This window comes from Patella vulgata, chromosome 3 (assembly GCF_932274485.2).
Source record: "Patella vulgata chromosome 3, xgPatVulg1.2, whole genome shotgun sequence".
NCBI classification, from domain to species: Eukaryota; Metazoa; Mollusca; class Gastropoda; family Patellidae; genus Patella; species Patella vulgata.
Genome location: NC_065881.2, coordinates 1,164,289 through 1,179,449, shown reverse-complemented (window position 1 = coordinate 1,179,449; position 15,161 = coordinate 1,164,289). Strand labels below are relative to the sequence as shown.

General features: G+C 35.2%; 1 protein-coding gene across 5 annotated transcripts in view; it reads right to left on the bottom strand.

The window, feature by feature from the left end:
• Positions 1 to 423: 423 nt before the first annotated feature.
• The window catches only part of LOC126817006 (chromodomain-helicase-DNA-binding protein 8), a 75,137-nt gene continuing 60,399 nt past the window's right edge, over positions 424 to 15,161 (bottom strand). For 4 of the 5 annotated variants that reach the window (XM_050543806.2, XM_050543808.2, XM_050543811.2 and 1 more), the window contains 8 exons: positions 12,732 to 12,807; positions 11,895 to 12,001; positions 11,154 to 11,222; positions 10,401 to 10,533; positions 9,929 to 10,125; positions 7,732 to 7,854; positions 6,232 to 6,336; positions 424 to 5,256 (listed from right to left, as the gene is read on the bottom strand). In XM_050543806.2, the coding sequence (XP_050399763.1) occupies positions 3,955 to 5,256; positions 6,232 to 6,336; positions 7,732 to 7,854; positions 9,929 to 10,125; positions 10,401 to 10,533; positions 11,154 to 11,222; positions 11,895 to 12,001; positions 12,732 to 12,807 (2,112 nt within the window). In that variant the 3' untranslated portion in view covers positions 424 to 3,954. The remainder of the gene's footprint in view (positions 5,257 to 6,231; positions 6,337 to 7,731; positions 7,855 to 9,928; positions 10,126 to 10,400; positions 10,534 to 11,153; positions 11,223 to 11,894; positions 12,002 to 12,731; positions 12,808 to 15,161) is intronic. The other variant, XM_050543809.2, reaches the window with a different exon arrangement.

Here is a 15,161-nt window from a genome sequence, read left to right as displayed (position 1 = left end):
ATATAGATCGCTGAAAACTGTCCGGGCCTCTTTAAAAAGGGCCACTTTATGGAACATTTGACCAATTTCCCCAAATTGAACCCCATACTAGAAAGGAGAGAGAGAGAGAGAAATGGGGTTTAACTCCACTCGACACAAACTAGGTCAATTCGGGACTAACGCATGGTCAATTTAATTTCAATAATTCGCTTGCGCATAGGGGTCTAGCAGTGGGAGAAAATCGGAGGACCCGAAGAAAACCCTTGAGGTTGGACTGGCGACCCTACTCCCCGTCATGTACAACCGGGTAATCGAAATCACATCAGTTTACTCAATGACAGACTTTATGATACAGCTTAACCATTTGGTCCTATTTGGAAGGGATTCTACAGCCACAAAATCAGATATCGGCTGAAAAAAAATATCAAATTAAACAAAAAGTAATCATTTGTCAAAAATTTTATTATTACACTTCTTGCAATAAATATAAATCTGAAAACAGTTTGTTGCTTTCCTTAATTTTTTTTTAACAGTCTAATTGTCTCCCTTAGACCATAAAACTACATTTATAGTAAGGTTATCTCCCCTTAGACCATAAACCAGTTTTTCAATGATAAGGGAGCAAACATATAAAATACAAAAAAAAAGTGAAAATACCTACAAACATTTATCTACACACCTGAGAATATAAAAATAGACAATTTTTGATATTCCCAGTTTTTTAAGACTTGATAGACATTTTTCAATAAAGCCCCAGCTTTTTAAATTAATAACCACAAAAATATGTCACAGTATACACAACAATTGGGTAATATTGCTTTAAGTACATTTTGTAGTGCGAGTTATCTTTCCTTTAAAAAAAAAAAAAAATACTTCAATAATTTCCTTCAATAAAACCTGGTCTAACAAAATCAGTAATTAAATTTTGTTCTATGGAAGAAGATATCTAGCAAAATAATTTTAATTCATAAACGAAATCAAATAAAAAAATCACTAGCAAACATTATTTTGGTAGATATTCTCCTCCATAAAACACAGTAAAAATTTTACTTTCTTATTAAAACTGATATACATAGAATTAATCAATTCCTTATCGTGTTGTCATCATCATAGACAATTCAAACGGACTAGATAACAAAGACTTTCAGAACAATTAAGTCTTGATTAATGAGTCTTAATTGCTCTACGTATAATTAATAATACATGTAAATGTTTGTTTTTTGGGGTAATCAATTCCTGATATTATAGTCAACTCTATTTATTTGTCATCATCTCTATTTTCTACTTGTATTTTAAAACAATGTTTAAAAGTAAATCTACTGGCCACCCAGACAATTCAAATGGACTAGACAACGAAGACTTTGGAAACAATTAAGACTTGATTATTGAGTCCCAACGCAGAACTCAAATGTGAAGAATACCCAGTGCATATAAATCCCATTGTTAAACCATATATAGACTACAAATAAAGGAAAGACAACTCTCTTGTTTTGCATGTTCATTTAATTTAATGTTTTTAATACATTCGATATCAAGACAATTAAAAAAAAAAACATCTATATGTGCAATGAAAATGAGAGAAAAATAAAATGAAAATATTTAATTTATACAAAATGTTATTTTCTGCCCTGAGATTAAACTGGTTTGTAAAGTTGAGTTGTTTTTTTTTTATAAAGTTACAAGCAAATATACAAGGTGAAGGTCGATGAGTACGGAGGAGGAACAACCTACGTACATTCAAATATTTTAATATTTATATTCATATTATGTTTTAATTTATGTACAAATTGTCTATCATATATCTACAGTATCGTACAGACTAAATTACTGGGGGGGGGGGGGGGGGGGGGAGAGACATATTTCTCGTATACCATGATCAGTCAATCAATAATAGTTATTTCACTTACACTTCTAATGTACTACACTAAGGGGAATAACTCTCAATGGATCGACTCTTTCAACTTTTGAATTGCTGAATTGATTTTCGAATTAACTATAAGTTAATAGAAAATAAATTTGATTATTATATCAATTAACAATTCTATAAGTAACTTGATTTAAAATTGAAAAGGTTTACGAGAAATAGCCTCTTTGTTTTGCTAGGTTTCATAGGTGCATAGGTTTTTGCGAAATGCGGCACATTTTACTGCACACGACAATCAGTTGAGGTAATCAGAATTATTAAAAGAAAACATTTTGCATGTGGATTGCATTTTGCATGTTCATGCATGAATACTGGGAGGGTTTAACAGACATGTACATTAAAAAAAAAAACTAAAGTTTGTATTTTTCTATATTCATTACGGAATGTCCTAAGCTGATTATGACTATCAAGTCATTTTTCTCAAAATTCTTTTAAAAAAAATTTGCTAAAAAATAAATTCTCATAAATGGGAAATTTATAAAGTCTTGTTTATTATAAAACATGTATAAAATAGGTCAGTTCCCACAATTTATCAAAAAGCCAGTTTATACGGAGTAACGCAAAAGGACAACTGGATAGAATATCGTACAAGCTATAGGTCTATTTATATGTACAGAAGATAAGCAGATCAATAATTAATAATCGATTTTAAAAAACAAATTAATCGGTGGGTTTATTTTTATTTATTCCATCTACTGTCTTTACACATTATTTTACTACACTGTAAATTAGATCTAAACATGTCGATTTCAGACCTTAAATAATTCATTTATAGTTTCAGATTTCATTTGTTGCATGCTGAACAATTTAAATATTATCAGGCATTATTCAGATGCTGTTGATATCTGATTTTAATAAAATAACCATGTTTTGGAATCATTTTCTGTTTTAAAGAAACTTTTGACATTTTCAAATCAATATGTCTCTTAAACAAATACCCTTGAATCAGAATAATCTTGAAACACTATTCCAATTTGAATAAAGGAATTATCGATTATTAATGTATTGTCTATCTTGGCTAACTATGTGTAGAGAAACATTATATACATTAATTATAGGATTTAACTAATTTCTAATGCATACCCTTAAATTACAAATTTCCGACCAAACAATGAAGAATTCTATACATAATCAGCACAACCATGAAAAATGATGAAATAAATTACTAGTATGATAACGAGATGAATAGGGGGGTGATTAATTGTATCTATACATGTATGCAAGGGGGGAGGGGGGGGGGAGCAGTGGGGGAAACGGATCAGGGAGGGGGAATCCATTTGTCAAGATCCCACCACTATCATTTTATTTAACCCATAAAAAATAACTTATTTACAAGAAATATTAAATTTGTTTGTCGGTCATATATTCTATTATTGATAAATGTCATTCAAACATATAATGAGTTTTATATATACAATATGATTGGATGAATTAGTTTCTATGGTGACCAGGCATTATGGGATATAAATCCCAAGATATCATGGGAGTAAACAAGAGACAGTTGGAATGTCTATATTATTTTCGTCACTAGTTTCCAAATTAGGAAATATAATTCGATTTGTGAAATATCAATGTATCTGAGGTTGTAACAATATTTTACCTTCTTAAAAAATAAGTGACGTTTCTTATGATTATTAAGATTACACTGGTCTGGATAATCCAGTATACCATTCGTCTGGATAATCCAGTATATCATTCGTGCCAATTATCGTTATTCAAATTACAGAATTAATCTTGATAATCCTTTATTTCATTCCTTCTAATTTAATTACGATTTTAAATAGCACATTTTTTCCACAGCACAAAGAATTCCACACAAACCAACCATTGAATTGTCATAGTTCGCACACAAGTACTTTAAAATTACGCAATCTAACACAAGATTCTCATGTTTTTATCAGAATACACATAGGGCCACGGTAGAGGACAGGAAAGTCTCTATCCACCATTACTAAAGTCTTTCACTATTGAGATTTCATCAGTCTTAAAGAATTCCTACGATGTCGACGACACTTGACTAATTTGACACTTGTAACGAATCGGTCAACGACTCACGACTCATCCGCAGATTCTGATTTCTCTGTTTCGGCACCTTTTGCACTGGACAGATCGAGACTATCACTCGGAGAAGATTCCGGTTTTGTTGGTGTAGTATTTTGCGACTCTTCTTTAGGATTATCGCACTTTTTCTTCTCTTTATCTTCGATATTTTGAACTTTTTCTTTCAGTGAGTCAACAATTTTACTGAGTTTCAAAGAACTGAAGATTTTTTTGTTTGATTTACCAGATCGACTGCTCGACCCTGGCGTACCCGTTACAATAGATGCTTTGTCCGATATGGCTGGAGATGACCGAGACGACTGAGGTGTTTTGGAAGATGTCACTGAGGAGGAGTTCAAACTATGATCGCTTTCACGATCTCGAGATCGATCTTTCTCTCGTTCCCGTTCCCGAACCCGATTTTCACTAGATTTATGACTGCTGTCCCGCGACGAACTATTCGTACTATTATGACGACCAGAACTATTAGACCTGGCTTTCATAGAGAGATCAGTCGCTTCCATTTGTTCGAGTTTTTCACAACGACGTTCGTGTTCTGACTGAGAAACTTTCCTCACAGAATGACTGTCTGGTTTTCGTGGAGTTTTCTTTTTCACGGATAAATCCTGCACTTCGTCATTATGGGACATTTTTTCCTTTAGTTCTCTCGCTTTCAATTTTAGTTTTTCTTCCCGGTGTCGACGTTCATTTTTCTTATCGTCATCAGATTCCGATTCTGTCCGCCCATTTGCCATATATGGATTAGCCAATGATGCGAAAGACGTAGGTAGTCCGGCTGGTAAGGGGAAGTTACCCATACCTTGTGCCAATAAGGGGTTATATAACAGGGGGTTGAAGTACAATGGGAAAGATGGATGAGGTGACGAGGTCGACGAAGAACTGGGTTTTTCACTTGATTTTCGGTCCTTTTCTCGATCTTTCGAACGTTCTCCTCCGTCCTCACGTCTGCGTTTATCTTCTTTTGGTCGATCTTTCTTATCCTCTTTTTCGATTTCTCCGTGTTCGAGTTCACCGCTGCCGAACGCTCCCATGTTCATACCTGGGAATCCCATACCAGCCAATGAAGCAAACATCGGATTAGCCAGACCCATATTAGACATGGCGCCAAACGGCATGTTCATCCCCAGTTTATGGAAATTACCCATGAGGCCTGGGTATCCAGCGAGTCCAGCCATACCAGCAAACGGATATTCGCCACTCAGCAATGCCGGGTTTAACATTGGATCTTTCGGTTTTCTACCTCGATTTGATGGTTTCAATAATCGAGAATCCATACTTTTGGGCAGATTAGCCTAAAAAAAAAAAAAAAAAATAATTTCCATGGCAACACAATCCATTTGCAGAAAATTGTCCTAATTGAAATGCATCTGATTTGAAAGAATCTTGTATTTAAAGCCAGATGCAAGTATAAATTATTGAAGTCTGGTAGCAAAATACTAACACATGAAAATGGTGTTTAACATCCTTCTCATCTGCACCAACTGGGATAATGAAGATGGGTCTTACACCGTGTAGTGTGCCAGATAACAGCAGTAATACAGCCTACTCTTACTTCTAATTCCAACTGCTAAGGGTTCTCTTACTTGCACGGCAATGTGTACACGGACGTTTTGTTTTTTGGTCCTATCTGAATGACAAGGCTCTGTTCCCCCCGAGACTAACATGTTGTATTTAATGGTCATGTGTACCTGGAAGTTTAATGTCCACTCTACACTAACTAGGGGGAGAGAGAGAAATGGGGTTTAACGTCCACTCGACACTAACTAGGGGAGAGAGAGAAATGGGGTTTAACGTCCACTCAACACTAACTAGGGGGAGAGAGAGAAATGGGGTTTAACGTCCACTCGACACTAACTAGGGGAGAGAGAGAAATGGGGTTTAACGTCCACTCAACACTAACTAGGGGGAGAGAGAGAAATGGGGTTTAACGTCCACTCGACACTAACTAGGGGGAGAGAGAGAAATGGGGTTTAACGTCCACTCGACACTAACTAGGGGGAGAGAGAGAAATGGGGTTTAACGTCCACTCGACACTAACTAGGGGGAGAGAGAGAAATGGGGTTTAATGTCCACTCAACACTAACTAGGGGGAGAGAGAGAAATGGGGTTTAACGTCCACTCGACACTAACTAGGGGGAGAGAGAGAAATGGGGTTTAACGTCAACTCGACACTAACTAGGTCATACAAGTTCTGAACAGCCACTAACCACCTAAACCAAAATTTTATTTCAAGTCTGATCGATATTTATGTCATCGAAATAACCCACCTTCGCTCGTACAATTTCTCCCCATTTAGAATCTACATCATAACCAGGATTCTGTTCCAACCATTCCGATAAATGTTTTAACGGTGGTGCCTTGGCTCCAGTCATCTGGAAATAAATAACATTTATAGATTACTAACTTCACACGATTTATAAACGTTGTTCCTCTCCTTATAAAACATCTTCCCAGAAAATTTGAAAATTAAAAGAGACGTTATTTGTTGGTTAGATGTTATTTTTCTACAGGTTAAAATTATGTTTGTTTAAGATGGAGTAGACCCCGAGTTAATATTAAAAGATATATATTATTTCAATGAAAATAAATATGGCAAGATATGTGCTTGTTGCTAAGCAACATCCATATTATTCTTTGTCTAATTTATAACATCATTTCATTCTGTTTTACAACTTCAATTCATCTTGGTCTAAAGATATTTCTTTACAATACATAGACTGTGATTGGTCCACTCCGAAACAATCTACCAATCAAAAGCAGTGATACAAACAAGCTCCATAAAGGCTTTCATTATCAAGACATTTGATTGGCTGTTTAATCAGAGTCAAAGGTCAACAGTTCATAACAGAGTGACCAATCAAATAAATTGAATGAAAATAGATTTTGTGAAAGCTCTTGAATTGGACAAGCCATAGTGAGGTATATTGGTAAATACAGCCAGAGTTAATGAGCACCACCAAGCATACAGGAAATCTTTAATATTAATTAAAAATATCAAATTTGGACAGGGTAATTTCAAACTTGCAATAAATAGTACATTCCAAAACCAATCAAAACTAGACAGAAAGAAAGAAACAAACATTTGTTTGATTTTCAATTCGTAGAAGAGGATAATTTCATATCAATATAAGTTCCATTCTGAATTAAACAATAAATATTATCATACAACTGTCAAACTACATGCATACAATCATTTTATGACACAGGCAAAACACTGATTCAAATACACATCTATATTTCGTTTCTTTTTATACTTGCGATGGTCTACGCTACATTAAGATCTGACTGGATGTAGTGGAAAATCGCATCAGAGTTCATATGAGAGGCTTTTGACCCTATGACGTCAGTTATTTGATTAACCAATCAGCGTTGACGTTTCTAGTGGTTAACCCACAGTTCCGTGCACCTCACGCCAAAAACTCGCTGTAACAGACCGTTTCATTAGCTAATGCCTCACTTCAACTAGAACGCTGGTAATATAACAACTCTTCTAGAGCCTAGTGTAGTAAAGACAAGTAAAATGAAATTTTGAACTATGAAAAACGAAACGAAATAGGATCTGTGTTTGAATCAGATTGGCAAAAAGTCGACATGTTTAATAGTGGATGGATCACAACATTTCAACACAAGACAGAGATAAACAGAGCAGACAGAATAAAGGAGTCGTAAATAGAAAAAAAGTTTATAAAATCCACCAGTAAGACTTCAAGTTGTGGCCCTTCACGATTTCGTTTTCTCTACCATCATTTTATTTATTCATCCCTCACCTTTTTCCCTGTCTCTCTCTCTACCACGGTGACGTTTTCCTCGCCTGTTACGTGTGCGAGATCCATGAGACGGGGATCAAGCCTAGCTCGTCTTTTACCACTGCTCCTCATTAAAAGTTTCTCCTGTAAAAGTTTGGGACAAGACTTTGTCTAGAGCTCGATATATAAATATAAATAAAACATGCAGCCCACAGCACATCAATATCCAAACAACATCTTTATAATCTATTACACAATTCTACACTTTCTAGAACATCTAGTAACACTTGGGGGAGATCACACAGCTAACAATTTGTTCTAATTTCATCAATAACTTTCGTTAAATGTGCGATAAAAGTTTTATGATCATGCATGTCTTTTTATTAAACTACAGCTATTATCCCAAATTTTTTTTCCTAGCAATAAACAGAATTGTTACGTCTATCTATGGAAGGTAACTTTTATGACTTATTTCCTTCGTAACAAGGTATACAAAACGCCATTTAGAATAAGAGTAAGAAAATGGTTCATCAAGGTTTATATAAAGCAAATTTTATAAGCGTTAAAAATAATAAGTGAATTGTTGATAAGATATAAAGATGTTGTAAAGATGAAGAAAGAAAAGTTTCATGCCTCAACAGTAGCTAAAGCACAAGACCAAAAAAACAGGTATCAGTAGTAGGTACTATAAACCAATCATTTAGTAAGTTATCAGTTATTGATCTATATATATACTTACCTGTATATCAGAGAGAGCAAGGTAAAGATAATTAGACATTATTAATATATAATATAGAATACACAATCTCTATATACAAGATCAGTTAAACATACATTATGTAAGACCTAAATCTGTCTATTGCACGTCTTTCTTTAGGTCTGAAATGTCATCTAAATTATTAGACATTAATAAACTTATCCAGGCCATAATCAACTCTCAATGGCATCAGATTTCTTCGATATTAAATAGATTAGAACAGTTCAGCCATATTTTGATATAAGCTAAAAATGGAGGAGCGAGTCTTAGCTTCGAAAAACCAGAAGGGTGGTTGAAATTCTTGCACAGTCAAGCCAAACCTTCAAAGGCTAATATCTTCGCTCACAATAGAGTAATTTGAATGAAATTTTCAAATTATTCATTTTACATTATCTAGTTTTGAACTATTATAGCAAGAATGGCTAGTTCTTTATCTAAATCTTACATAATGTATCTCTAATATTAGTGCTCACATACAATACAGAATTTACCATTCAAATAATCTGAATAATTACTCAAACACTTGATTCAATTAAAATAATAAATATTTTGACCATTTGCGATTCATTTTCATAATTCTAGATACCAGAAAATCTTTTAAATAAATATATCTCTTTTAATCGCCGTTGGTTTCATTGAATTATTATTAGTAAATACTTCATAGTAGACAATTCCATTAGATTTTTATTGACAAACAATAGTAAATAGTCTGAGAGAGAGAGAGAGAGAGAGAGAGAGAGATGGGGTTTAACATCCACTCAACACAAACTAGGTCATTTCGGGACTAACATATGGTTCAATTCTATTTCAATAATTTGCTTGCGCGTAGGGGTCTTTAGCAGTAGGACCTGGAGAAAAGAGAGAGAGAGAGAGAAATGGGGTTTAACGTCCACTCAACACAAACTAGGTCATTTCCGGACTAATAATATGGTTCAATTCTATTTCAATAAATTGCATTTGTATGAGCATTAAGTTAATATATTCACCATTAAATTAAACGATTACTTTATACATCAAGCCATATTTCATGTTAAATCAGTGTTAAAGGATTAATTTATAGGTCAAGCCTTGTTTTTATGTTAAAACAGTATTTTTTCTATATACCAATCTTTAAAAATAATACGATTTTCCCCACTTTTAAGTCTGTAAAGAGTTTCTGCTGTGTTGGTTCAGTTTAAATGGCCCTTAATCAAAGGTGATCAGTTTTAATTATATTTGATTGGGTTTTTTTTGTTGCATATTTTGTATAGATTTTTCTACTATTCACATTTCTGTATGATTTACTTGATAGAGACGAGAGTATCCTTGTCGAAACGTCGCAAAGTATTAAACTCAGTAATTGTGTATCCATATAAGGTTGTTAATGTCAACCTACGATGTTTAGTTCATGGATAACTTTATACGTCAAGCCTTGTGTTTATGTTAAATAAGTAATTTTTATACATGTAGGTTTCAACTTACCATGTTTAGTTCATGTTCAGCTCGTTGTTGTTCTTCCTCGTCTCCTCCCATTCCGGCACCTAATATAGCCAGATCGGGTTGTTCAACTACGTAACCAGGGTGATCCATTAACCACTGTTCTAAATTCTTCTTCTTTGGTGCTTCTTCTCCTGACAGTCGACTCCCATCTTCTAGACTTATCACAGGAATACGTAAATCTGAAAATTAAAACGAGTTGATTTTTTTTCAGATCGGAAAAATTCATAAAAAGAATTTGCATCTGGACATATAGGAAGCATCAATAGAACATACCAGTAAATTAGGGTGACACAGCATGTGTCAACTGTATATATTAATCTCTGAACCAATCATTACAGTGATTACATGATTCTATTCACACATGATTGGCAGAACAACATCTCAATTGATTTAGAACTTTCCAGTCTGCCAACTGAGCGCTCTCATTGATGATTAAATGTTTCGCCATGCTTACCTGGGTCAAGGTTAGCCACAATTCTAGCATGATGTCTTTTAGCTAAGGCTTCAGCCATCGCTAACTCGGCCATTTTCTCTGCCTTCTTCTTTCGGCCTCGTTTCCTCCTCTCTGGTAATAAACCTTGCTCAATCTGTAAATAACATAGTTAAAATATTATTACATGTTTATGATGGCCGAGAAAGTCCATCAGGATTTTGCGTTCCGGTTACCCCTTGTCAGTGGTGTAGGGCAGAGGGCCTGACAAGGACAGCTGTCTAGTCGTTCGGATGGGACAAAAAACTGAGGTCCTGTGTACACATTGGCAGGTACGTAAAAGATCCCTTGGCAGTTGGAATTTGATATAAGAGTAGGCCGTAGTGCCGCTGTCCTGGTAAAACATCCCTCATAGCACACTGTTTGGCGTATGGACGCCTTCATTAGCCCAGTCGGAGCAGAACAGTAGGACGTTAAACCCCATTTCATTTCATTTATTCCATGTTTCAAAACATACGATGAGCAACACATAAAATCCAACAATGAGTCCTACAAACAACCAAGGTTTTGGCGAAATTTAGCCAGATTTCAACTATCTACAATTAATTTTCATCAAAACTTCATGAACGCGACTATTCAACTAAGATGCCATGTCCCACACCCAATATATTTTGATTAGAAAAATGTCAGTTTTGTGCCCTTATCTTAGTTAATCTGACCTGATAATGGTCATTTACCATTTTAAAAAAAAAAATTAAAAAGGAAGATTTAACTTACGAGACTATTTCGTAATTTAGCAGCATCAAGTTCTGAAGCGTGTCCATTGAGGAAATGTTCTCCAGACATCTGTAAGGAATAAAATAATTTTATAAAATGTTTATACGAAACCAAGATAGAAATGGTGTTGAACATCTAGTCAACACAATATTTTATCTTGAGACTAACATGTGGTCAGTGTTTTCTATGCTAAAATGAGAATTTTGCTCAAACAGTGGTGTTTCTGCCAGCTCTTGCTCAAATTCCAATTTCCCCCAAAAAATAAAGAGAAAATATAAGAACGTAGTTTAACATCTTGACAACACAATACGTCATCATTTAGAGAGCTAACATTACACAGACAACCACCGTCAACATCGCTCACATTATTTCTATTTTGTCTCTCTTGTAAATAGTTAGGTTTTTTTTTTCCGTTTGAGAGAAGCCTATGTTATTACATGCCCGGGACTGTACAGCGCAGTGGACGCTTATGGCTGGCCCCAGATCCATTCACTTGATTTGATATTTGTTTATTTTTTGCAATGTCTATTATCTGTCTTGTCCGCAGGTTTATCTTGTCTGCTCTTGACAATTTGAGGACCCGAAGAAAACCCATGAGGTCGGAAAGGCTCAATTTTATTTCAGTAATTAATTTGTTAGGAGTCTTTAGCAGTGGAATGAAAATGTAGGACCCAGAGAAAACCAAGTGTATTTTTTAAAATAAGGTAAAACACAAGAAGATTTGTTTAATATATTACTTACAGCATGAATGGCTGATAAATTCATTGGTTCATGTAAACTCTCGTTATCACTAGATGCAGCACTATGTGGTGTTTGACTCTGATTCAATATTTGTTGAACTCGCGTGGCTGAAATAAAACAAATATATTCTACTTTATTATCTCACTAGCAGGATACCTGATTTCGCCTGGGGGCCCAAAATTCGATGACCTAAAACATTCACAGAGTTATGCTGGTTAATTTGATACCACATGGGGGAACGTACACACATACATTTTTTATTTTATTTATATAGATTCAATTTACTTGAGGGAAGAACCACTGACAGACTCAACTTGACTAATTCAATACAAAACAAGCGTTGGCTATCCGAATTTCTACAACAGGATGTGGTATCGAGTGTTCTTAATGTATTCTTGATATCTGACAACATCCAGAAATATGTGTCCTGATTTTTCACTAATTTCTTTGATTTATCAACCAGAATCAGTTTATCCGTGAGCCTTGATTAAACAACTAGAATCAGTTTATTGGCTCTATCCGTTAGCCTAATATTTTAAATACAGACATTATATAAACTATTAGACATTTATTAACTGATCCAGGCCATAATCAACCCTCGATGGCATGGCTTTTTACCGATATTAAATAAATTAGAACAGTTCAGCCATATTTTAATTTAATTTAAAAATGGATGCGCGAGACTTAGCCTCAAACAACCAGTACGGTGGTTGCAATTATTGCACACGTCTTGTCAAACCTTCAAAAGTTAATATTTCAAATTATTGGTCAGCTCTTTATCTTTAATTAAAATCAATATATTGGAAGTCCAAATTGCTGAAAAGTTTTAAATCTCACCTCGATCAGGATCAATATCATATTTCCTTTTACGTCCTCGACTTCGTTTTTGTATCGTCATACGTAAACCTTCACCCTGTTCATAGATAGAAAATATAATAATTAAATAATCAAAAATATAAAATATCATCTGAATATCAAATCCTATCATCAATATTCTCTATATAACTAAACTTATGAAATGAAATGAAATGAAATGGGGTTTAACGTCCTACTGTTCTGCTCCTAACCTGGGCTAATGAAGACGGGCATACGCCATATAGTGTGCTATGAGGGAAATTTTGCCCGGACAGCGGCACTACGGCCTACTCTTATATCGAATTCCAACTGCCAAGGGATCTTTTACGTGCACGCAAATGTGTACACGGGACCTCGGTTTTTCGTCCCATCCGAACGACTAGACAGCTTTCCTTGTCAGGCCCTCCGTCCTGCATCACTGACAAGGGAGAAAACTGAACTTATAAAATCTGGATTTCATTGTTCGAAACCAAGAGAGAGAGAAATGGGGTTTAACGTCCACTCGACACAAACTAGGTCATTTCGGGACTAATAGATGGTTTAATTTTATTTCAATAGGGGTCTTTTAGCAGTAGGAGGAAACCGGAGGACCCGGAGAAAACCCACGAGGTTGGACAGGCGACCCTAATCCTTGTCATGTACAACCGGGGATTCGAAACCACGCCCGTTGACTCAATGACAGGCCGTATGATACAGCGCGCATGTGCTAACCATTCGGCCACCCAACCCAAAACCAAAGGTGAATAAAATAATAGAATGAAAATGAGTTTAACGCCATGTCAACACAATATGGTTATTAGGAGACTGCTGTTGTAATGTGACGGGGATTTTTGTCACGCTCAGCAGGGTTTCTATCCACACTTCTACAAATTCCAATTGTCAAGGGTTCTTTTACTTGCACGCCAAGATTGACCTTGTTTATCGTCCCAGTCGAAGGACTAGACACTTCATTTCAGTCCCTAGATGGTATGACAGTATATTTACCGATCTACTACTGTGACCCCCCTCTCGTCCCTAAAAAAGAAACAGTAGTAGCTTCGGTTGCCCCCTATAAAATAAGTAATAGTAACCACTATGGCCCCCCTCGTCCCTATAATAAACATTAGTAACCACTGTGGCCCACCTCGTAACTATAAATAAACATTAGTAACCACTGTGGCCCCCCCTCGTCCCTATAAAATAAACATTTGTAACCACTGTGGCCCCCCTCGCTCCTATAATAAACATTAGTAACCACTGTGGCCCCCGTCGTCCCTATAATAAACATTAGTAACCACTGTGACCCCCCTTGTCCTATACAATAAACATTAGTAAATGATAAATGAAAAGCGATAATGAAGAATATGCTGAAGAAAATAAAGAACTGAACACACCAAGGAAGATCTTTCCTGACAAAAACACGAAGGGTATAGCGAACAATTTATCCACGTCACAGGAATCATCGCCGTCATGTTTGTCTCGATAGTATATATAAAGCAAAATATAGTGGCATCCATTAACGCTTATATTAAACCATCAAGATGGTTTGTCAGCAAGTAGCGTACACAAAGCAAAGAAACAAAAAGTTAACACTGACCAGTGAACATTCGTTAGAGATGGGGTTTAACGTCCTACTCCGACAGGGCTAATGAAGACGGGCAAATGCCATATGGTGTGCTATGAGGGAAATTTTGCCCTGACAGCGGCACTAGAGCCAACTCTTATTTAGGAATTCCAACCGTCAAAGGTTTCTTTTACTTGTATGCCCATGTGGACACAGGACCTCTGTCCTTCACCACTCTGACAAAACCGAGAAGTTCTGGGTTAGCGAGCCAACATCGTACTGAGTCACCGAGGTTCGTAGTTAGAAAGGGATAACCGTCAACAAATAATCGTTGATGTGTTCAGGTCTTCAGTTCCATGTGATTTTATCAGTTAAACAATAAAACAAGATACATAGATAACAGAGTAGGTACAATACAAGGGGTGATGGTTCATGCAAATTTACTTACTTTTCTTTATTATGTTCTATTATAAATTCTGTTTAAATTCTAAACTTTCCTAAGGTTTTTTTCTGCTATTCTATAATTTTTTATTAATCAATTTCTATTATAATTTGAAATTTAAGCTTTATAAATTCTATTTTGAAATTTAAATTCTTCTAAGTCTTTGTAATTTTTAATTTTATTATTAAATATGTACTTTTATAAATACCCTCTGATTTTATAAACTCTTGAAGTTGTTTTTAATTACATACATTGTTAAGTTAATTTTGTTTATATCGTGACTTGGTTAACTTGAGGTGTGACTGACTAACGACTTGTAACAACTAGACAGCAAAATCTTGTAAGAAATTAAAGCATTGAGGATCTAAGGAATTTAAGAAATTTAGAATTATGAAGTAAAATCTCGAGACTGAAGACGTGGAAATCA